Source organism: Neomonachus schauinslandi, chromosome 2, assembly GCF_002201575.2.
Source record: "Neomonachus schauinslandi chromosome 2, ASM220157v2, whole genome shotgun sequence".
NCBI lineage: Eukaryota > Metazoa > Chordata > Mammalia > Carnivora > Phocidae > Neomonachus > Neomonachus schauinslandi.
In genome coordinates, this window is record NC_058404.1 from 39,459,031 (window position 1) to 39,484,886 (window position 25,856).

General features: G+C 42.1%; 1 protein-coding gene across 1 annotated transcript; it reads left to right on the top strand.

The window, feature by feature from the left end:
- Positions 1-25,856, top strand: CHRNB3 (cholinergic receptor nicotinic beta 3 subunit). The gene is made up of 6 exons (XM_021681563.1): positions 1-55; positions 6,622-6,773; positions 7,831-7,875; positions 22,439-22,548; positions 22,773-23,655; positions 25,722-25,856. Exons 1-6 carry the CDS (start codon positions 1-3, stop codon positions 25,854-25,856), a joined length of 1,380 nt encoding a protein of 459 aa, XP_021537238.1.

Below are 25,856 nucleotides of genomic sequence, written 5' to 3' on the forward strand. Positions count from 1 at the left end.
ATGAGACTGGCAGGCTTTCTCCTCGTGTTCATCGTCCTTGGTGTCACTCCTTCAGGTAAGCTCAAGTTAAAGTAAATTAAAACTTCATCATTGTAGAATGATTTAAGCAAGGGAGGCAGAAATATGGTGTTGATAATGTTAGAATTATAAACTGTATAGGTATCTTTAAGGATAACCTTTAGGATGTGGCTGTAATGAGTAATTCTAGGAAATCTGCATGTTGCTAAAGAAATCATACCTATGGATTCCATCAGATTTATGCCGTTGTCTTCCTTTTGAATCATGAACTTGGTAGGAAGATATAAAAGGAGGAAAAATGTTACTGAATGCACTGAATGCTTCTCAGAATCGTTAAAATATTTGGCACAGAAATTTACTCTGTCAACATTTTTATATCATGTCTGCTAATAATCATTATATCTGTGTGTAGGTACTTAATTGTATCCAATATATTCTATAGACTTATATACAAACTTTAATAAATTTGTGTGTAGGTATATTTAATGTGTTTGTATATCACAATTAAACAAAAATAGACATTACATGTCTATGAACATGTGTGAGTTTTCTGTGACTGTTATCCACCTGAAATTTGGAGAATTCTTAATAAAGAAAGAGGGCAAAAAAAGGAGAGAGGGAGAGAGAGATGGACAGACAGCCAAAAGAGAAATGGAAAGAGGGAGAAAATAACTGCAAAGTTTAGGGGGAAATGGTCATTTGCACCTGCCAGCTCTCTGGGTTTGGGAAACACTTCACTTTTTATGTAACTTAAGAACACAAAGCCCTTCCCATCACAGTGGAAACCATTTAGAGCCAGGGGCCAGCTGGCTGTCCCATTAGCAGTTTGCATTTATTTCTCACTAGGAATTTTGCCATGTTTGACTATTGCTCCTTTCAGATGGGGAACCAGGAGCACCGAGTGAGATTCGCCCAAGTCCTGAAATAAATCCTAGATTTAATAAATTCTAGATTTCAAATCTAGGCACACACACCTGAACAGTATCATATCTTTAAAAACGTAGCCTTTCTTCATACTGAGGACTCAAAATGAGTCCTTTCTAAGTACCGAGGGCATCGGACCCACTTTCAAATATCACTAAATTTGATCTCTGGAGTCTGAAATGAAATTTGTCAATCATAAAAATGATAATCAACTTCTGTGTGTTTTAGCATACAATTAATATCCACAAGTCTAATGTTTTTCTGCCTTTATTTACTGTTCCATTTACTATGAAATAATTGATTCTTACCATCTTTTGCCCAGGGAAATCATCTTACTCGCAGGGGTGGTTGCATAAACCCTCTCCATTCACCTGTGTACCCCCTTCCTTGCATAGTAACGGTTACATAAGAAAATTGAGAATGGAAGGGAGCCTGGTACTCATTCTCTATCAAGTAGGGCAAGGGTTTGGGAATGTATACTGTGCTGGGTACATCTGTCACAGATCTATAATAAATCAATAACCTGTAGTCACTCTTGCATTTGTGGACATTTCTAGATCCCTTGGAGTCTATTTCTGTTTGCAGATCTGTACCACCTTTCCTTAAGTTCTTTAACTTTGCTACTCCTTGCAAAGGAAATAGTTTCTTTTTGTTACCCAGAACTACCTTTTCCAAATTACAAGGGGCAACCCCTCATTTTTAGATTTCTGGCTTTGGTGGAAAGGATGATTGTGTCTGGCCATGTGACATTTCTTGTGTTGCAAATTCATGCTTTGTGTGTTTGGGTCTGCTCCCAGAAAAAGGGACTGTATCTTACTCATCTTCCCATCACTCTTACCGCATGATGACATGTATTTACTCATTCAATAAATATTTACTGAGGATCTACTGTATCCTAGGAACTATTCCAACATGGGGGATGCAAGAGGGAGAAAACAAAGTCATTCGAATAAACTCTCACGCTAGCAAGGATCCATCCAATATTTATTATTTATTTCACCCCGAGGGCTAGTTCTGTGTGTTGACAGCAAAGGTAACATATTTGTGGTATGATTTTTTTTTTGATGAGGTGGTGATAATGGAAGGACAAAACCAAAATATAACAAAAGGTATCTAAACAAAAAAATGTGTCTCTCCCAACCATGTTTGCTGAGGTTTAGAAGTCTTCAATTACTTCTTTACTCTCTTAGCTAAGGATAAACAATGATGTTGTCTTCAATAAAACCATAAATAAGCATGTGAGTTGTCATCAGTTAAGTCTTATCAGTTATTTATACCTCAGCGTGCATGAACTTGTCAAAATTCTGCAGAAAGTGGGTTTTGATAATTGAGTGAGGAGAGAGCAGAATGTCTGAGAGCCTGAAGAAAGGAAAGGAAACATGGTCAAGAAGAATAAAGAGGCCAGAAGTTCAAGTTGTAGGTTCCAAAGAAAAAATTCTTTGTCTGAAGCTGGTATGGGTACCTCATCCAATCTCTCATGACCCCACTTACAGGGGTTGAGAGAGTCTTAACTCCTCCTGAGTCCTGTCTAATCCCTTCATAGTGTTAGTTACGTTACCTGATGTCTCCTCTGTTACAGTAAATGGCAGCCAGGAGTAAAGTTCTCCAATCAATGGTACATCTTAAACATTACCTCTTTTTGTGTCTTCAGAATAGCAAATATTGGGCATAATAGATCACATTTTATGGCTGTTCATGGACATGAAATCCTGGAAGCATAGGGTGTGTGAGTTGGTAAGGGCTTACCAATCATCCACATTCTATTTTTACTGGGAGAGGTTAAATGCCTTGCTTAATTAAGATCGCCTGATTTGGAAACAAGACCAGAACTCATGTCTAAATCTGAGTCCAGTGGTTCTCAATGTTAAATAAATATTTGTTGGATTCTCGTTTTAACAATAACGAGTTTGGCAAGAGACTCAGCATCCAGAGCCAAGAGTAGAGTGCCCTCCTACAGCACTTTCCCAGCCTGAGTTCCACATGGAGGAAATTACTAGAATCAGGCAGAGAGCTCTCCGTCTGTCTGATCGCTTGCATATGCTCTCCCTCTGGTTCTCCCTCTTCTTGTCCTCCACCTGCGGAGTTGCTTATGTAGTCCCAAGAGAAATATTTTGACAAAGAAAAAAATAAGATAAAGATTAAGTAGAGAGAGGGAGAGAAGAAAGGGGGGAATTGGGATTTAGGGGAGCAATGGTGACAAGCTTTAACAGCCAGCACACATCCTCTGGAGATGTGCATTAGACTATGTGTGTGTTGGGGGAGGACGGGGGTTGCAAAGCAGGACTTAACGCAAGGAGATGTGAGGAGACCATGGTCAAGTCTGAAGCAGGATTGCTCCTACTATAAAGCATTGGGTGTCCACCTCCAAGGAGAGTGACCACAGTGCCCAACCAAGAGGTGCCCAGGGCCAAGCTCAACTGCAGCAGAGGGAGACTGAGTAGGATTATGGAACACCATCACCAGTGTTGAGCATCTTCCTATCACCAAACATTATCTGTGACCTGGTTTTAGAATATCATTCTTCCTGGCGATAGATTGCTTTCAACAACAGTGAAGTATTTTTGGTAAATACAATGCTAACAACAACACAGCAACAAAAAAAGCAAAAACAATAAATATGTGTCCATAGACATGAATTGTTGAAAGTTTTTATGTGGCCATAAAGTAAGGAGACCACAGCATAGGGAACAGTCTTTTTGCCTCCTCAATCCTCCATGGATGAGCTGATGGAAAGATCGACAACCTGGGAGTCAGAAAACCACACCCACCACGTATTAGCTGGGTTGACCCTGGGTAAGTCACCCCCTCTCTCTGCACCCCAGGATCTACATCTGTAAAAGGAGGGGCTTAGATCATCTCAGAAGTCCTTTCCAGCTCCACTGCCTTCACTTCTTCATCATTTCACTTGTCCTTCCTCTTTCATGCTGAAATTATTTATGAATACAAATGCTCTCTCATCCCTCCCCATCCAGAAGCTGACTTTGGGAAATGTAAGCACCCACTCAGGGAGTCACTCATCTTCTGACATCAGCTTCCCAACTTGTCCATGTATTGCTGAGATATATCTTAGAATGTCAGTCTTGTCAAATTTGTTTAAAATACAAGTCCATTTGCAAAAATTTGGTTTACACACATTTCAGGAATCCATTTATTCCTTAAAACAGAGACGACTTGTCCTGGAAATCCTGACAACATCTGTGATTCTACACCCTCTGGAGCAGTGAGCCGAGCTCACTCCGCCTCCTTCCCTGTGCATGGAAAGTGCTGTTAGAGCTTCTTTGCATTTGGTTCATTCACCAAACATCATCGAGTATTTACTGAGACCCTAGCCTCAAAGAGTCAACAGTGGGAGCACTTTCCCTTTCTTATCATGTTCTATTTTACAGGAAGGACAAACCAGAGACATTTCTAGGGCATCTCTGCATCTGTTCCAATAACATCAATGACTTCAGCTTTTATTTGGGGAAGCTGAGACAGGTTGAAGATGTTGAGCAGAAAGCATTGAACCTCTGGCCTTTTTTTTTTTTTGGTCAGATCTGTTTTGGTCAATACAGATTTGTGCTGTCTTAGACAGCTCGGGCTGCCATAACAACACACCACAGACTGTGTGGCTTACCAGAAATTTATTTTCCCACAATTGTGCAACCTAGAAGTCCATGATCAAGGTGTCAGTAAGTTCGGTTTCTGGTGAGAACTGTCTTCCTGGCTTGGAAACCGCTGCCTTCCGGCAGTGTCTTCACCTGGCTTTCCCTCATGCCTGCATGGAGAGAGAGCTCTTTCGTGTCTCCTCCACTTCTTCTAAGGACACCAGGCTGATTGGATTAGGGCCCCACACTGATGACTTCATTTAGCCTAAATTATGTCCTTATAGGTTCTATCACCAAAGATAGTCACACTGGGGGAGGAGGGGGAGGGCTTCAACACAGGGATTTGAAGGGACACAAATATTTAGTCCATAACAGCCTGTGCAGATTTACCTTTTTTGTGCCTCGATTCAGACAGCAGCTCACCTTCTGACATTGGCCGAAGTGGGTAAAACATACAAAGGTCCCTGAAAGAACAGATCTGCTTATTTCCCTTTGGAGCCCAGCAAAGAGCAGGGATCCAGCCATTCTCACGGAGCATGTAGCTTTGAAGGCGGCAAGTGCTGGGGATTGTCAAGGTCATCATTTTAGAAGATCCCTCCCAATGGGCAACTCCACCTTCCTGCAAACTGACAGTCAAATTGTCCTGCCAGGAAAGGAAACTCAAAAGTACAGTTTCTGTTCTCAGGATCCCCCTCTCAAGTCCAGAATTATAATGGCAGGGTTGTCCAAGCTAAGAAGTCTGTGTGTGTGTGTGCGTGTGTGCGTGTGTGCGTGCACACGCACGCATGTGTTAGTTCAGACATTATGCAGTTGTTCTCAGCCCTCCTGGAGCATCTCCATCCATTGTGAGACGGTGTCATAAGTAATTAGTTCTCACTGGCCTGAACTGGAAGACGGGCTGTCGGGGAAGGGCAGAACCTGGTGCTAGGACTGCACTCAGATGCATGTAACAATGGCTCTAACAGAAGAGGGTTGCTTTTCTCACACACCAAAAAATTTGGAGGCAGGCAGGCCTGGGCTGGTTGGGGATCCTGTAGTGCTCTCAGGGACCCAGGCTCCATCTGTCTTTCTTATGTGTGGAGCTTTCATCAGGCTGTGTGAGGTACCTGTGGGGCCCAATCCCTAGATACCATGTTCCAGCTCCAGGCCGGAAGGATAGAGAGCAAAGGGTGAAAGATGAAAGGTGAAAGGTGCAGGTCGGGCCGAGTCTGTCCTCTTCAACAATATTTCCTACAAACGTCACCCACTGGCTTCTGCTTGTATCTGAAGGCGCCGATGGATAGGTCACATGGCCATCCCTAGCTGTGAGGGAGCCTGAGAAGGGAACATTTTAAGCTGGCACCATGCAATCCTGAATAAATTTAGCATCTGTTACCGAAAAAGAAAGGTCAAATGGGCTGTTGAGCAGGGAACCAGCAGTCGTTGCCATGGTGCCCGTGAAACAATATTCTCCTTATGGGAGGGCTGCTCACACAGGGGAAGGCCGAGGGGGCACCGCTGTGGCCTCCCTGCCTCTCTTCTCCCGAGCAACTCAACTCTGGCCCAAACTCTCCAAACACCACTCAGCAAACAAAACCCAAGTAGCTCACTGCCTTGCTACACAGGTGTTGGCTCAGGGGCCACAATGTGCCAGACCCCACAGAGCTGGGAGGCGGTGGCCAGGAAGGTTTCTGGGAGCGCCGTTTTCCCAGGGGGCAGACAGACAATAAACAAAGACACATATAATATGTGCAAGGGCTCCGATGCAGGATAAAGTACCATCAAGGGGATAAAGTGTGAGGAGGGATGTTTAGACCGCTAACACACACACATATGTCCCTTGCCACAATGTGTTGTGAATTCGTCATTGTCCATCAAAGTGCTGACCTCACGGTGGGAAAATCCCGCAGGAGTGCGAAGCTCTGGGTAAAGCATAGAGTCTGCTTTCAGTCGTGTGTTGTGGGCATGGAGCATGGTTCGAGAACCCTTGTACACTCAAAGCTGCCTTTGCCGCACTAGGCCGTGTAGACTATATGAAGGTTCAGGCTGTAGGATGCTAAACCAGCCATTACGCCTTTCCCATTAATTCGGGTTTCCCTCATGATTCTTCCAGCCGCTGCAGGATTCAGCTCAATAGCTGAAAGTGAAGATGCCCTCCTCAGACACTTATTCCAAGGTTATCAGAAATGGGTTCGCCCTGTATTAAATTCTAGTGACACCATAAAAGTATATTTCGGATTGAAAATATCTCAGCTCGTAGATGTGGTGAGTAATCCTTGGCACAAAGCTGAAAAGAACATGCATTTCTTAACCTGTTTGTGAGCCTAAGATTTTATTTTGTTTTCTTTCCCCATGTCTGCCATTTCCATTTTAAAAATAGCTTACTGTGAGAGAAAATCTGCCCCAAGAGGCCAGTGAAATGACCCGAGGAAGGAATGAGAAGTGTCACGGAGTAAATTTTCATTGCAGCACTATTTGTGTGGGACCTTTGGCTGGGGGGCGGATGTGGTGGCTAGGACAGGCATTGCCCCTGGCAGGTTTGCTGAGCACCAGGACGAGCACCCACGGAGAAGCAAGGGCTGGAAGAGAAGGCAGAACTGAGCCGAGGGCTCGTCAGTGTCCCCCTGGCTGATTCGGTGTCACCCTGACTGCGGATTGGGTGAGGGCTGCCAGGGGTGCTGGCAGGGAGAGAAGGCAGATGGTGCTGGCACCCCAGTGCTTGGCAACCCCATCACCCTCCTGAATTCCCCCAGGACCCCGCAAATTCCCCTGGCCCCACCCATACCTTAGCATTCTCTGCTAATGTTCCTGTTTGGCTCCCACTTCTGCCATGATTGCGATCCCAGGAAATCAGTGAACTTTAACAAGCCCATTCTGCAAAGTCATCCTGCTGTGCTCCACAAAGTTCCAGAACAATCCCCCCATATTGCCCCAATCCCCTGCCCCACCACTGGCACACTCACCCACCCCAGCTAACTCAATGCCCAAGGAATCCTTCTAGAAAATCATGCAAAACCAATCTCTGATTTAGCTAATGTTCATCCTACATTGCCACCTTACCATGCTTTCTGGGCTATGCAATTTTAGATAAATATCACCACAATTAACTGCTACTTGCTTTAACTATTATTTTTTATTTTAAGCAAAATATGTGTAATATTTAGGATCCCATGCCATTTAACTGTGCTTAAATTGAGAATCCTTTACACTTTGAATGCCTCAAATGTATGTGTCAGAGAGGTCTTTCTGACAAAAGAAAAAAATTGTAAAAGACAACTTCACTTAATTTGAATTTACATCTTCCTAATTGTCACTTTCTTAGGATGAAAAGAATCAGCTGATGACAACAAATGTGTGGCTCAAACAGGTAACTGTCAATCCAAGCATTAGATCTGCTAACCTAATTATTTCCATTGCTTTTCTGTTTAGAAAGACACCCATTTGAAAAACAATTATTTTACAGAGCATATTGGGTTCCTCGGGGAGATATTTGGGAATGGTTGGGAAGGGTTTATTATTTAATTTTCTTTTGCGGGAGGTGGAGAGCAGCTTCTGGAAGCTCGGAGGCATGCCTGGAGGGGACTCTCTGACACCAAGGCCTGGGTGCTGCTCCTTGGCTACTTGGAGAAAGGGGGGAAAGCTCCAGAGTGCCACTTTCCCCCCACTAGGGTACCACAACTGGAGCAGACAATCATCAATCCTAAATTCTCCCTCATCCCCACTGGTCCTTCGTGGGAGGAATCCGCCCCTAGTGTTTCCCGTTCCTCCCTAGAAAGAGAAAACAGGGAGGACAGAAGGCCTCTCATCATCAGTTTCAGAACAAAGTGAAGCCCAAAACAAATAAGGAATATATGTTTTCCTGGTATAACTAAAAAGGCATTTTGAATGGGTTCAGCTCTCTGCTTAGATGATTGCTTTTAGCTCGACTGGAGCCTGTTTCCTAAAACCAAGACGTCCGTTCAGAGGAGCTTGTCCTAGAATGTTCAGGAAATAACTATCTTTCAAAGCCCAATTTTGCATGTGTGATGGAAGGAGAAAATATTGACACTTCTTTGATAGGAGATGAGATTTTGGTCCCCTTGTTTGTTTTTCCTTGTTGTTGTTATCGTCAGCAATTACTTGTTTTCTCCTGAATGTCCAGATATTGCCTAATCTCCCATAGACTTAAAATCTTCCCGATGAGGAATCTTTAATATTTCACTGAATTTTAACATACATACATAATATTTTTGTTTGTTTATATTGAAATAAGTTAATTACTATTCAGGTTCAGGAGACATTGTTCAGTACTGCTAAGGGTTTATAGGAACAGTGGACCGAGATCATAGGGAGATTCCCCGGGCTTCCTTTCTGTCATATTTGTCCCACCCAAAAACTTTGGTCAGAGTTACAGAATTATTATCATTTTTACTACCCTCTATTCCTCCGATTCCTTAATTGGTAGGTATGTTAGCAAGTTATGAAATAGATCTGTGTATTATTTTACTTGCAAATAAAGATGTCCAGGAGAAAATAATAAGCTGGTAATGTAGATAGAAAAATACAATTCAAATAAACATATTTTTCTGTGTACCCATCTCCTTCCTCAGTGATGTATCCCACTTTTCCAACTTAGAGACAGTGGAATTCAGAAGTATTTTGAGTTAATGAAAATCAGTAAGAAGTGCTGTATTTGAGCTTGCAGGGGAGAGAATAAAAACTTTTCTCTTAAAGTGCAAATGGGTTTAGGAAGTTAACAAAAATAAAACAAAAAACCTCTCACTGCTTCACACACACTGCTCCTTGAGATTAAGCTTTTATTAATCTCTCACATAAAACAGTGGTCCAGAGACTCCTGGCCTTTACTATTTGGTACTTTTCACTTTGCCTGAGATTTTGAAAACATGAGGTCATTTCAGTAGAAGTGATCGAGAAGCCACAGCTCCTCAGACCTTAACTACAACTGGGGAAGTGACTTCCAGCAAAGTTGTGCCACCAGAATCACTGTGGCCTAGTGAATACCTCCAGGTCAAGCCAGAGTCAAAACCTAAACATCTCCAGAACCCAAAACAGAGCAAGAGAAATCCATAGGGATGGGGCAAGCTGATGCTTGGAAAAGCCAGACTGATGACTTAGGTTCCCATTTTTTAGAAGTAATGAGGATAATAATAGACTTTTTTTTCATTAAAGTCTGGTCGGCACACAATGTTACATTAGTTTTCAGGTGTGCAACATGATGATCTAATAAGTCCGTACCTTATGCTGTGCTCACCACAAGTGTCCCTCCCATCGGTCGCCATACATGCTATTCCAATACCATTGACTACATTCCCTATGCTGTGACTTATTCATTCCAGAACTGGAAGTCTGTACCTCCTACCTCTCTTCACTCATTTTGCCCACCCCCCTCCAACGTCCCCTCAGGCAACCATCACTTCGTTCTCTTTATCTGGATCTGTTCCTGCCTCTCCGTTTGTTCATTTGTTTTGTTTTTTAGATTCCACATATAAGTGAAATCATATGTTATTTGTCTTTCTCTGTCTGATTAGTCTCACTTAGTGTAATACCCTCTAGGTCCATCCATGTTGTTGCAAATGCCAAGATCTCATTCTTTTTTATGGCTGAGTAATATTCCATTGTATATATATACCACATCTTCTTTATCCATTCATTTATCAATGGATATTTGGGTTCCTTCCATATCTTGGCCCTTGTAAATAATGCTGCAATAAGCATAGGGGTACATGTATCTTTTTAAATTAGAGTTTTCATTTTCTTTAGGGAAATACCCAGCAGTGGTATTACCGATCATATGGTAGCTCTATTTTTAATATTTCAAGGAACCTCCATGCCGTTTTCCACATTGGCTGCATCAGTTTGCATTCCCAGCCACAGTGCACGAGGGTTCCTTTTTCTCCACATCCTTGCCAGCGCTTGTTATTTCTTGTCTTTTTTATATTAGCCAGAGAATAACAGACTTTCATTTGGAAAGAGTTGTCATCTCTCTTCTCTCATTTACATTTCTCAACACTCTGAATTCTCACAGCAGGTATCACACTGCCCCAGGTTACAGAGACAGATGGGCCCAGGAATTCATCTGGTTAGAATCTGGGTCTCCCCAGTTAGGGCCTTCTCTGCCATATCCAGTCTCTGCACTAACCATCAAGCCCTGCTTCTAAAGCACTGGAAGAGCCAAAGTAGGAGAAACCTCTGTACATTTCATAGAACCACAGAGAATGCTATCAAAGCTATTCTGCCCACACAGATTGGATTTGGAGTGCAAATATCATGATAAATATTAGTCAATACATGCTATGTTATGGCACAAACAAGGAGGTGTATGTGCTGCTGAAGCAAGCACAGGACACAAAGAAGGTGGAAGCAAAAAAAGAAAGATGATTCTGTTAGCATGGTGGCAGTCAGGGAAGGCTGCATGGAATAGGAGGCATTTGAGCTCCATCATATGATGTATATGTATCTTTTTATTTCTTTCTAAGATTTTATTTTTAAGTAATCTTTACACCCAACACAGGGCTCAAACCCATAACCCCGAGATCAAGATGATCCATGTTCCACTGACTGAGCCAGCCAGGTGCCCCTAGCTTTTTAAAACTACAAAGCTAAAAGAAAGTCGAAGGGCAAAAGAAAAGAGACGATAAAGGCTAAAAGAAAAGAGATGCTAAAAACAAGATAAAATTGATGTTAAAAACCATGGGTGTTTTATACACATCTCAGTTTTAGAGTAGCTAATAATAACACCTAAGAGTTATTGAGCACGTACTAGGGGTTGAGGTGCTCTGCGTGGGTGTGTCATAGGAATGAACTCAGTTCATTCTCACAGCCACCTTATGAGGTAGGTTCTAATAGGATCCCCACTTTGCAGATGAGAAAACTGAGCGTTGGAGAATTGAAGTGACATGTCCAGGGTTGGGCACTGTTAACTGAAGTTGGGCTCACATGAAGAAATCCTTCCGTTGCCTTGGACAAGGGAGCGGATGGAAGATGTCCAGTGCTCCGCTCAGTGCTGTCCCTGTGGAGACTAGTTCCTTCCTAGTCCCTGTCTTCTAAGGTTTTGGTTGCCTCAGCCTCTGGGACATCTGATGGTCTAGAAAGGCATTTAGGAGAGAATGAGGTAAGGATTCACTCCATCTTCCATTCATTCCACAGGGTTTATGGAGAGCCTGTTAAGTATCAGCTACTTTGCTAGATCCCGGGTATATGAAGAGTAAAATACAGCCCTGCCTTCAAGGAGAGGATAGAGTGTCACTTGTGTAGAAAATAATGACTGTCATATGATAAACACCATAAGGAAAATCTGCATGAGTACCGTGTCACTATAAAAATGACAATGCGACAGGGAGAAAATCAGGGAACGCTTCCAAGGGAGGGGATATTTAAGTTAGGTCTTGCAGGATCAATAGAAGTTCTGCAAGCCAAAAAGGTAGAGAAGTTGTGAAGCCCTGTATACTCTTCCCAATCGCATAACTTCCCAAAGTTCTCATGCCAGAACAAACCTACGGGAAACTCTCCCCAGCCACCCCTGTATACCTCAGTCAGAATAAAGACGGAAACGATAAACCCCTGTTCTTTTCTGGACACTGGAAAATGCTCCCTGACTCATATCACAGAGAGAATAAAACTCTTCGTACTTAAAACAAAAACATGTTCCATGTAGTTTCCACAACTGAGATGCTTGGTATTTAATTCCAATTCTTCTGTCTTATCCTCTATTTCCATAGTTCCCCTCTGGTATATTTAGACATTCTTCCTCCATCCTCTTAACCAAAGACATTTATCAAGCACAAATTTAGTGACATCCTGAGAAAGTCCTCTGTGTGGAGCTATTTTTATTTTATTGATTTTATTTTGGAAACTCATTTGTCTTCCTCCTTCCTACTTCCAGAAAGTAATCAAAACCCTATAAATCATAAATAGATTATTAACACTGACTCACTAAAACTACATGAGAAAGTACTTAATGGCTCACCACTCAGATTCTGCTCCATCATATTCAACTGCATCGCAAGCACCTTAAAGGCAAATGGGAAATGAAACCACCTTTTCTTTAGTGATAAAGGGTTGAACTCTTGGCCTAGACGAGATCATGTGAGTAATCACTAAGACAACAGATGTCAAAATTACTCACTCAACAAGCATTTACTGAGCACCTACTATGCACCGGGCACTGCGTAAGATGCTGGACCATCGGGTGTAAACACCAATAAGACAGTAAGATTCTGAGTGATCTGGCTTCACTGTAGCTGAGGGCACTTTGCTGTCCTACCCCCTTCATTTTCCCAAGGAAAATAAAACTGCCTGAATGTCTGCCCAGGCCAACATATCAAAGTAGCCTTGTTTCTCCAACAGCTGATTCCCGTTTTAGACCAACAAAAAGTTCAGCAAACATATGCAGGCCTCAGAGGCTAGATCCCTGGCGCTGGTCTCAGAGGGGAAATCAGAAACAAACCTGCCATGGAAGGCTCAGCCTTGCTGTAAAGGTCTGGGGGATCTTCCTGAAGTCTAATTACCTTCCACAACCTGCAAAATGGCACCTGCAAGTCTGTGAACGTATCTCCGACCTTTACTCAACATCTTAGTTTCCTTTCTTCTCCCAGCCACACTCGGACCTTAGCACAGGAGGCCAGGTTGGTGGATGCTGAGTGAGAATTGAGCAGGAATTAGGAGTTAGGAATCAGAACTCCTGCTACGTAAACTTGGGCAAGTCATTTTGCCTCTCGAACTCTCAGTCTCTTCATCTATAAAATAGAGGCGATGCCTAGCTCACAGTGTTAACAGGTGAAATGCGATCATGTGTGTGAATGCAACTGGTACCTTATCTGGCGAGTAGTGGGGATTCAATCAATGTCATTTCCTGCCGCCACCTTTGGAGGCTTTTTCATCCTTAATGACAAATCCCATTTCTTGGCCCTGACAACTCATGGTTATAATGGGAATATGAGACATATCCTATGTCATGTTGTTGCCTTTAAGATTAAAATGTATGAACATTAACTTGTTTTAAGAATTTCACACTTGAGGGCACCCGGGTGGCTCAGTCGTTAAGCGTCTGCCTTCGGCTCAGGTCATGATCCCAGGGTCCTGGGACTGAGCCCCACATCGGCCTCCCTGCTCAGTGGGAAGCCTGCTTCTCCCTCTCCCACTCCCCCTGCTTGTGTTCCTCCTCTCACTGTGTCTCTCTCTGTCAAATAAATAAATAAAATCTTTAAAAAAAAAAAAAAAAGAATTTCACACTTGAGGGCGCCTGGGTGGCTCAGTCAGTTAAGCGTCTGCCCTCAGCTCAGGTCGTGATCCTGGGTTCTGGGCTCGAGCCCTGCGTCGGGCTCCCTGCTCAGCAGGGGAGCCTGCTTCTCCCTCCACTGCTCGTGTACTCTCTCTCTCTCTCTCTCCCTCTCCCTCTCAAATAAATAAATAAAATCTTAAAAAAAAAAAATAAAGAATTTTACACTTGATTTTAAGATAACTGAAGATCCCGGGGATGCCCCAGAGGCTACAAATCAAGGCACTACTTGTTCCTTACTATCTTTTGGTCTTAGTATTAAACTAAGAATAATTAGGAGAATTTTTTTTGTAGTAAAAAAGTCTTTGATTTAGGTTTAAAAGAAATGTTGTTCTGGATCATAGCTAGACATTTAAGAGTGGTATTTCAGATAACGTATGTAAGAAAAGACAATTTTAAGGGAATATATATGATATGGATTTGAAATTGCACTTTTCAGAATTAAGAAACCTATTTTTCCATTTTTTTTTCTTAGTCACAGATTAACTTTGCTCTTTGGCCCTGACATATCGTATGCTCTCCCATTTCCTGCAATGACACAGCTCTCCACCCTGGAACTGTTTCAAGGTAGAGCTGAGGTTTGTAAAGGGCTTTGAGAATCTTGGCTGGAACATGCTATATGAACACAGGATATTATTTCTAATCTCTTACTTGAAAAAGGGAGAAACAGGAGATTAGTCTCCAGATGCCCCTAGGATTTCAGGGAGAACAGGAAGTAACCAGAAGGTCTCAGAGCTCCTTAGCAAGCTAGAGGATGGGGGCTCTGAATCCTCACCCTGACACTCTGACCTAGCACGCGTTGTCGTCCTGGGGCATGGGGCTCTGTCCACACCGTGATGGACACATATGTTGATAGAAATTCAGGGAACCCCTCTGGACGGACATGTCAGGGAGAACATCTCTGATTCTCCAGGTCTGGTTACAGAAGGACACCTCACAAAGGAGTACAACCGATAGAGGACCATACGGGTGGGGAACTCAGGGTTTCTGACTCTAATTCAGTGCTCTTGTTCTTCTGGGTACTCCAAAGTAAGCAGTATTCACCAAAAGTCCCACCTACCCCCTTTCTCTTTACTGTTCAGGAATGAAACCTAGGCAACACCTGGGTGACTCAGTCGGTTAAGCATCTGTCTTGGGCTCAGGTCATGGTCCTGGGTCCCGGGAGCCTGCTTCTCCCTCTGCCTGCCATTCCCCCTGCTTGTGCTCTCTCTCTCTCTGTCAAATAAATAAATAAAATCTTAAAACAACAACAACAAAAGGAATGAAACTTCAGTCACTTTAGATCTCTTTATGTCCTCCTCAAGGATTCAATGCACCCCTCCTTCATCGTTCACTCATTTCTGCCCCAGCACCTTCCCAAGCCCCCTTCTTCTCCCTGCCCCACACCACCACTCACCACTCCTCCCTACCCTTCAGGTCTCCGCTTTTGAAGGTTGTCTCCTCAGAACTACCTTCCCTGTCCACCTTGCTGTTCCCTGCCATTTTACCCAAACTTCACCCCTTTCAGAGCAATGACCACAAGGCATGCTCATTTGTTTCTCGTTGTCTGAGGCAGCCCCAGGCCGGGAGTACAAGGCAGCAGTGGTGTGCTCCATGTGAGCACAAGCCTTGCGTACTTGTGGAATGCATTCTTCCCCCCAAACTGTGAGCCCAATAAACCACCACCACTCTGTTCTCTCTGGCTGCAGATGTCCATCCTGCAGTTGGAGGCCTGGTGAGCAAGGCAAACCTTTCTGACGCCAAAGTCCCGCACCCTAGGGCTTGCCCTGGTTCCCCTAGAACAGTTTGTAAAACTGTTGGCTGGGATTTGCAAGAAGGCAGGGGTCCCAGCATCATAGCTGTCCACCTTCTCCGCAGGGTGGAACCGGGCACAGGAAAAGATGGCTATGCCTGGAGCAGAGAGGAAACTGGATCCAGGAAGCAGGCAATTTTGTTCGCAGCAATCTTTACCTTCCAGATAGAGGAAGTGTGAGATTGGACTCTGTGGCTGAGCTCACCAACGTTGTCCACTCAAGACAGAGCCAGCTCATAACAGCGCAGTTCCAGCCAACCTGTCCGAGTCTGTGTCTGCCCCAGGGCTCACTGCCTGCCTGCCGGCCGGAGAGCTGCTCAGATTCTCCCAGGATCAGCTGAGAACCTTTTAGTTGCACATGACAGAGAACCCAACCCAGACTGGCTTCAGCAAAAATAGAATGTATTGGCTTACACAGCCTGGAAAGTCCAGGGACAAGGCCAGCATTAAATGCAGCTTGATCCAGGGGCTCAAGCCATATTCCCAGGGACGGTGTTCCCTCTGCGTGTCTCTGGGCTCCTCGTCCTCTGGGTGATCCCATTCTCATCTTAGCCCACCTCTGGTGGCAGCAAGGTGGCTGTATCAGCTTCAGCCTCAAAGTGCTTCCTGTGTTCAAGTTCAGCAGGAGAGAGAATGGCCAGCCTCTTTTCCAGTGGTTCCAGAAGATTCATGCTATCTCGCTGTTTCCCATTTGTTTACCTGCTATCTCTGAAGATCACAGTGCGCAGGTATGAGGTGCAGCCCCACTTCTGGGGCAGAAGGAAGAGCCAGATCCACCCACAGCTGGTGGGTGACAGTGCAGTAAGGGGGTTCCCCAAGAGGAAACTGGGGTGCTCTTACCAGGAGAAAGGCAGGTGAACTTGAGGCAACAGGCAGTATGTGTCCACTTTATTTCTGAATTCATTTTTCTCCTCTTTCTATAAAGAGCTCTTTATAGAAAGGACATGCCACGTCCTTCTCCAACGAAGCCTTGCCTAAGTGGAAGTCAGCCAAAGGCTCCTGTTATTAACAGTTCATCTTCATCCCATCATTTCTCTCCCCTTCTTTGTCCATGAACTTGGACACAGTGTAACATGCTTATTGTGTAATTCCTCCACTTTTGGACAGATATTTCACCATTAAGACCAAACAGATTTTCTGTTGTTATTGTCTTCATTTTCTTTTTTTAACAGAGGAAAAGATGGAATAAGCTACTTTTTTAGCCTGAGTACAGTCAGTAAGCCTTATAGCAATCAGCGCTGGAAACATCGTTGAGAGCGGAACCATAGAAAGCCTGATCAAACAGTTGACGTTATGAAGAATTTCAAGCCACAAGTTCTTCCACTGTAAGGTAGCATGGGAAGAGGGGAAAGAGTGCAAGGTGTGGCTTTCAATGTACCATGGCACACCTCCAGGGGGCACCCTTCACAGCCTAGTCAATGTGGAAGGCACCTCCTGGAGTTGTGATGCCAGGCATACACAATCATATGCAGCAGACTTGATCCTGTGTTCTCTGCTGACCAGCTGTGTGGCCTGGGACAAGTCACTTGAACCCTCTGAGCCACAGGTGCCTCATCTAGTATAACACTAATAATAGGTCATTTGTAGGTTATTGAAGAAATTAGCATTAATAAATATAAAGCACTTAAGCCAATGCCTGGCACATCATTAGCACTCAGTAACTTTTATATTTACTATTTTTATCTTATTATCAGCATAGCTACAAAATAGTAAGTTTTTAATGTATGCTACAGTTGTATAAAATAATCATATAAACATTCCCAAAGAAAAGTATTCCCACTGCTAAGAGAGAAATATATGGGTTGTTTCCTCTCTTATAATTAACCCAGACTTGCGTTAGATATCTGGTGAATTATTGGAATGTATTTTTTACATCTACACCAACAAATATTGTTTTAAAAATGCTTCAGTAGCAAAAGCACAAAGGTACATGTCACCTATTTCACTGTCTTCATCTTTTCTCAAGGAAACCTCACTGTGTTTTTATTTGAATTCAAACATCAGGAAAGTGGTTAGAGCAACACTCTCCTTGCCAGTGCATCCATTTTTTTTTTTTAAGATTTTATTTATTTATTTGAGAGAGAGAATGAGAGACAGAGAGCATGAGAGGGAGGAGGGTCAGAGGGAGAAGCAGACTCCCTGCCGAGCAGGGAGCCCGATGCGGGACTCGATCCAGGGACTCCAGGACCATGACCTGAGCCGAAGGCAGTCGCTTAACCAACTGAGCCACCCAGGCGTCCCAGTGCATCCTTATTTTTGAAAGGCAGCAGTCTACGTATTTTTCCGTGTATAAGAAGAAAAAGTATTATATAAAACTATGATACATCAAGACTATGTGGGGTGGATCCCAAGAATGCAAGGCTGGTTCAACATTTGAAAATCAATCAGTATAGGGGTACCTAGCTGGCTCAGTCGGTAGAGCATGTGACTCTTGATCTCGGGATCTTGAGTTCAAGCCCCATGTTGGGTGTGCAGCCTACTTAAAAAGAAAAATTAAAAAATCAATCAATATAATTCATCTTATTAAGAGATTAAAGAATAATCATGTAATCATCTCTATAGAAGCTGAAAAGCTTTTTATACAAATCAGGATCCATTTGTGATTAAGAAAAAAAATCTCAGGGAGTCTGGGTGACTCAGTTGTTGAGCGTCCAACTCCTGATTTCGGCTCAGGTCATGATCTCAGGGTCGTGGGATCCAGACCAGCATAGGGCTCCACACTGGATGGGGAGTCTGCTTGGTATTCTCTCCTTTTCCCTCTCCCTCTGCCCTTCCCCCCGCCCACCCTGCTCACGCTCTTTCTCTTTTGCTATCTCTCTACATAAATAAATAAACTTAAAAAAAACAATCTCAGCAAACTAGAAATAAGAAGACACTTCTTTTTTTTTTAAGATCTTATTTATTTATTTGAGGGGGGTACACAAGCAGGGAGAGTGGGAGAGGGAGAAGCAGGCTCCCCGCTGAGCAGGGAGACCCACGTGGGGCTCGATCCTAGGACCCCGGGTTTGTGACCTGAGCCAAAGGCAGATGCTTAACCAACTGAGCCACCCAGGCACCCCAGGAAGAATCTTCCTTAATCAAATAAAGGGCATTTATGAAAACCAACAGCTAACATAATACTTAATGGTGAATAACCAAATGCTTTCCAACCAACATCAGGAACAATGCGAGGATATCTACTCTCCCACTCCTATTTAATGTCATACTAAAGATCTAGCCAGTGACTTAAAGCAAGAGGAAAAGAAAAAAACAATAAAAGGCACTCGGATTGGAAAAAAAGAAATAGAATTTTTTATTTGTAAATGATGTAATTGTCTATGTAGAAAATCTACCAAAAAAGTTCCTAAAATTAAATGAGCTTAAATAAGTTCACAGGATATACACAAGGTCAATATACAAAAATCAAATTTATTTATATTTTAGCAATGAACAATTGGATTTTTTCCCTTAATTTCAAAGTACCATTTACAATAACATCAAAACAACAGGATCCCTCTCTCACTGTGTCTCTCTCTGTCAAATAAATAAATAAAATCTTTAAAAAAGGGGGGGCACCTGGGTGGCTCAGTGATTAAGCGTCTGTCTTCGGCTTGGGTCATGGTCCCAGGGTCCTGGGATCGAGCCCCGCATCGGGCTCCCTGCTCGGTGGGGAGCCTGCTTCTCCCTCTCCCACTCCCCCTGCTTGTGTTCCCTCTCTTGCTGTGTCTCTCTGTGTCAAATAAATAAATAAAATCTTAAAAAAAAAAAAACAAGAAATACTTAGGTATAAATCTAACTAAATATGTGCATGGTCTATAAGCTGAAACTACAAAACACTGACTAAAAAACATCAAAGACCTAAATACATGGATCAAGAAATGATTTTCCTGGGTCAGAAATCTCAATATTATGATGTCAGTTCTCCCCAAACCAACCTATAGATTTGAGGCAATCACAATTAAAATTTCAGAAGGATTTTTCTTGTGGATAGCAACAAACTGACTTAAAAATTTATACAGAAAAGCAAAGGAACTAGAATAGCCGAAATGATTTGGAAAAGGAGAATACAGTTGGAGGACTCACATTACGGGATTTCAAAATTTACTAGAAAGTGATGAAGGTTAAGAGAGTGTGGTACTGGGGAAAGGAGGGACACAGATTAATGAAACAGAACAAAGAGCCCATAAATAGACCCACACAGTTTACGGTTAGTTGATTTTTGACAAACATGTATAGGTAATTCAATGGAGAATGTTTAGTCTTTTCAACAAAAGATGCAGGAATGATCCGACATCCATATGCGACAAAACCCAAAAAACTCAACCCATATTCACACTGTAATTAAAAAATTAACTCAAAATGGATTTTAGATCTAAATGTACAACCAAAAACTATAAAATCTCTAAAAGAAAACATGGGAGAAGATCTTTGTGACCTTGAGTTAGGCAAATATTTCTTAGATATGACATAATTCCTAAAAGATAAAAATGGTAAAATAAACTTCAGCCGAGTGTAGAACTTCCGTCTTGTTAAAGACGTTGTTTAGAGAATTAAGAAACCACAGACTGTGGGAAACTATTTGCAAATCAAGTATTTGACCAAGGGCTTTTATCCAGAATATGTAAAGAAGTCTAAAAACTCAGTAATAAAACAAACAGTTTGATTAAAAAATATGCAAAAGATTTAATGGCCACTTCACCAAATAAGATGTATGGGTGGCAAATAAGCACATGAAGAGATGCTCAACATCATTAGTCATTAGGAAAACGGATATTAGAAACCGTAATGAGATACCAAGTCACAACTCTTATAATTAAAATAAAAAATAAGATAATACCAAGTACTGGAGAAGACGCTAAAGAACTGGAACTCTCATACATTGCTAGTGGGAATGCAAAATGAGACAGACACTCGGGGACACAGTTTGGCAGTTTCATATAAAGTTGAACATACACTTATGATATTGTCCAGCCATCCCACTCCTGGTTATTTATCCAAGAGAAGAAAAGAATGCTTTTCACTCAAAAAGCTGCAGAAAATGTTTATAATGGTTTTATCTGTAATCATTAAAAACTGGAAGAATCCAAATATCCTACCTGGAGAATGGATAAATAAACTGTGGTATATTCATACAAGGGAATACTACTCACTAATAAAAATGAAAAAATCACTAATATAGAAGAATCTAAAATGCATTATGGTAAGTAAAAGAAATCAAGATCAAAAGACTCTCTACCCTGCGATCAATTCTATTTATATGACCAAAGGCAACATTATAGGATCAGAAAGTAGATCCTGGTTGCCAAGGGGTGGGGGATGGGAGGAGTTGATTACAAAGGAGCAGCACAAGGAAAACTTTTTGGGCAACAACGTTGTTCTTGTATCTTGACAATGTTAGTGATTATACAACTGTTTGCATATAGAACCATACACAAAGAGTGAATTTTATTGTATGTCAATTTTTAGAAAGTAAATGAAGTGAAAGTGAAACAAACAGAAGGTGCTATTCTGACTTCCTTTTAACATTTCTGAGATTCAGACCTGCTGCTGGTAGTACAAGTCTCCTTAGCAGGAGACAAAGTATTCATAGGAAGGAAAATATATTTGCTTTTCAAAATGGGCAGAGGAGGAGGAGGAGAGAAGCCTGTGAGTACCAAGTAAACACGGTAAATACTTTATTAGTTTGGGCTCTTAAACTGTCAATCTTCACATGCATGCTTTTCCATAAATAGCCATGCAATCTTTTATCCTTTAGATTGTAGCTTTTTAATGACCCATTTCCTTTTCAATTTGTTTTTCAAGGATCAAACCTCACAAATATTGTCTAGGATAGACAACATCTCATCTGGGGTATACGGTCTCATACTTTTTCAAGCATCATGCATATTTTAATACTTTACCTAGTGAAGTTACTCATCTGCTGACTCCTGATTTTTTAATGACAGGAAGGCTTGCATGGCGCACACCCTTCAAACTTTCTGAAATGTCATTTAATATTATCCTACATCATTACTCAGCTGTCTACATGAGGGACAGTGGGATAGAAGAATTTAATTTTCAGGTCAGATTTCATAAGATTCTGGACCCAAATCTTTTTAAGAAAGTCCACTTCTGCTGTAATTGGATCAACTATATATCATCCTCTTGACCTTCATAATCCAATCAATTAGTGGTCAGGTTTGTTAATCTGGGTCCATTAGCTCCTGTAAAACATGCTAAATGATTTCATTCTATTATGAGGAAAAATACGTAAGTATCTGGAGGCTAACAATATTAGGAATATAATTTAAAACTGTAATTGGGTGGTCACAAAATAAATTCAGATTAGAACTTAAAAGGAAATTCTTGGAAAATATTTTTTCATTGGATTAAAGTTATAATGTCAGCAAGACCAGTCAGTGGATACTGGATGTTTCATATTAACATAGTGGGTGGATGTTTGTTCAAGACTCTGGAGTGATATTCAAAATTGTTTGTACCCATTATCACTAAAATATTATTGGGCCAACTGTCCTAGAATAAACTGAGTTAGATCTATCATTGCTTTTCTTTTGCTTCTTAAGAGAAAATAGGCTGAAAAAAATAGATCACAAATCAGTGGTGTTTGTTGCTGAGACTCTTCACTGGGAGGCAGATATATGGCAATTTTGGAAATCCCAGGTAGGATGGCTGTGTGGGCCTGGGCAAGATCAGAGGCCAGACTGGCTCAACCTGCATCCTGAGAAGTGTAGCGAGCCACAGGTAAGGTCATAAGATCTAAAACGCATGGATTTCCCTTTTTAAAGAAAACCCTTGATTAGTAAATTAACATAAACTTGAAGATTCCACAGTCTAATACACTGACTTTTCAGAATAAAATTACAGTACGCTCATTTGATGCAGGAATGGACAGACCACAAATTACGCTGGAATCCTGATGAATATGGTGGAATTCGTTCAATTAAAGTTCCATCGGAATCTCTCTGGCTTCCCGACATAGTTCTCTTTGAAAAGTAAGTATCCCAGAAGAAATACCCCCTGGTCAGATTAGGACCAGAGATGGAAAAGCCTGACTTTGGCAAAAGAATTACGAGAAATGTACAACTTTTGAGTAAGAGGAGAACCGTTTCTTTCTGAAATAATGTTTGACTCTGTGGTAGGAAAGTAATAAAGGCAAACAGTAGAGGGAGGGGTGGGCAAAGACCCAAGTCATCAGTGTTCGACTTTTTTACCACAGTGCTGATGGCCGTTTCGAAGGCTCCCTCATGACCAAAGTCATCGTGAGATCCAACGGCACCGTCATTTGGACGCCCCCCGCCAGTTACAAAAGCTCGTGCACCATGGACGTCACGTTTTTCCCATTCGACCGGCAGAACTGCTCCATGAAGTTCGGGTCGTGGACTTACGATGGAACCATGGTTGACCTCGTTCTGATCAATGAAAATGTTGACAGGAAGGACTTCTTCGATAACGGAGAATGGGAGATACTCAATGCAAAAGGGATGAAGGGCAACAGGAGAGACGGCGTCTACTCCTATCCGTTCATCACTTACTCGTTCGTCCTGCGCCGCCTGCCCCTCTTCTACACCCTCTTCCTGATCATCCCCTGCCTGGGGCTGTCTTTCCTGACGGTGCTCGTGTTCTATCTCCCTTCCGACGAAGGGGAAAAGCTGTCCCTGTCCACCTCGGTGCTGGTTTCCCTGACGGTGTTTCTCTTAGTCATTGAGGAAATAATCCCCTCTTCCTCTAAAGTCATTCCTCTCATTGGGGAGTACCTGTTGTTCATTATGATTTTCGTGACCCTGTCGATTATTGTGACAGTTTTCGTGATTAACGTTCACCACAGATCCTCTTCCACTTACCACCCCATGGCCCCCTGGGTGAAGAGACTCTTTCTGCAAAAGCTTCCTACATTGCTTTGTATGAAGGACCACGTGGATCGCTACTCTTTCCCAGATAAAGATGAGAGTCAACCAGTAGTGAAAGGTAAAGCTCTAGAAAAAAGGAAACAAAGACAGGTGAGTGATGGAGAAACAGTTCTTGTTGCTTTCTTGGAAAAGGCAGCTGATTCCATCAGATACATTTCAAGGCACGTGAAGAAGCAGCATTTCATCAACCAGGTGAGTGCACTGGTGTTCATCCCAACACGTCCACCGAAGCGTGCAAAACCAACGTTCTCATATCTCTTTACAGCAAAATGCTGTCATTGTTTAAATGTGACACTATTAGCTATCTGCTTTTCATGTGTAAAATGTTAAGCAAGCCCTGAGATAAGAAAGAATTTTAGTATGGATTTTTAGGAAGCAGTTCACAGAAACAGAAGGAGCAAAAGTGAAGCAAGTGCAGATTAAGCACCATTCCTTATAATTAGACTTGATTCTATTTAAAATAATTTAATTCTACATTTCAAGTTGGTTATCCTGGTCTCTGGTGATGTATCTCTCATTTTTAGTGCAATGATGGTTATTTCTATCTATAGTATTTGGAAATAAAAAAACAATTAGATTTTGGGATTAATATAAAAATATAGTGTTCCAACAGATATTTTGGTGAGGGAAAAGGGCATAGTTATTTAGCTTACAGATTAAAAAAAAAGTGTAGCGGAAGTGTGGATTTCAGACCCAAGACAGTCGTAGATTGAGATCGTACCTGCTGCTTAAAACAAGTTATAGGCCAATTTACAGCGTTCAATTACTTTACTCTAAAATCAGTGAAAATTAGTGCCAAGAGCTTGATCCCATAAACAAAATTATGAAAGAATTTTTTTTTAAAGATTTTATTATTTTTGACAGAGAGAGAGCGTACAAGCAGGGGAAGCAGCAGACAGAGGGAGAGGGAGAAGCAGGCTCCCGGCGGAGCAGGGAGCCCGATGCGGGGCTCGATCCCAGGACCCTGGGATCATGACCTGAGCCGAAGGCAGACGGTTAACCATCTGACCCACCCAGGCGCCCCTATGAAAGAATTTTTAATTAATTAATTAATTAAATTCAATTAGCCGACATAGAGTACATCATTAGTTTCAGATGTAGTGTTCAATAATTCATCAGTTGCATATAACACCCAGTGCTCATCACATCATATGCTGAAAGAATATTTTTTAAAGAAATATCCTTTTATATTTTATCTAGACACTACCTAGTATATTCTCTCTTACTATTTGTTATGTTTTTCATCCACTGAAAAACATTTTTAAAGCATTAGGGAAAATGCTGCTATAGAACAAACATTTTGGCTCTTCTTAGGGCTGTTTGTTGTTGTTTCTTTACATCCTTTAAAAATTCTAATTCAAAGATTCAGAAAGCCTTTTAAAAAATTATAAAAGTAACACCTTATCAGGGTAAGGAATTTGGAAAATACAAAAAGTATAAACAAGAAAATTAAAATCATTAATAATCCCACTACTGCAGGTTGGCACTTCAAACATTTCAATGTGTCTTCTTTGTGTTCTTCCCCAAAGTTTTACTCCTAAACCTCTGTGTGTGCAGAATGCATTTAGGTTCCTCATCAATACCTGTGTCCCTTCTAGAACTCCTGTTAGGTTCCATCTTTATAAAACCCCCATATAACAGAAACAGGACATTTCTTTTCCTTCGGAAGAGAACTGGCCCCTGTCCTTCACACCTCTCACCTTGTTCCTGCTCTGACCTTGTTCTTACAGTGTATTGCCCACTGTGCCTCAACTTCCCTTCCTCCGAAGAGACCCCGTCTCCCCTCTCCCTTACGGATTGCTGTCCTGGCTTGATCACTTCTCCTCCCCGGCAGTTCCCCAGCATTCCAGAGATGTAGCAGCCAAACCCACATGCAGAGTGGAAGATGAGAAGGCTTGTTATATTAGGCCATGAAAATGCTTAATTTATAAGTTTGTGATTCATTTCTTATGTAGTATCAGGAAGAGATACTAGCTTTTTATGTGTGTAAAAATCAGGGTTTTCCCATTTTGATCAGTATTGTTTATAAATTCATACATGATTCCGTTGTTTCTATTTCACATCTTCAATGTCGAAAGTGTTCACAGGCTAGTAAAGTCACGGGGAGAATCTGAGCCTACACTGCAGGGGATGTGTTCGGTGCATTTTGAAAACTGAAGTGCTGTACATCTGAACATTACTCTTTTTCAATCCCTTGAAATGAATTCAGAACAGTTGCCCTGCAGCTTGAAAAGAAGGCATCTTTTTCTCTTTTGCAGGTGGTACAAGACTGGAAATTCGTAGCCCAAGTTCTGGACCGAATCTTTCTGTGGCTCTTTCTGATAGTGTCAGTTACAGGCTCTGTTCTGATTTTTACTCCTGCTTTGAAGATGTGGCTCCATAGTTCCCACTAG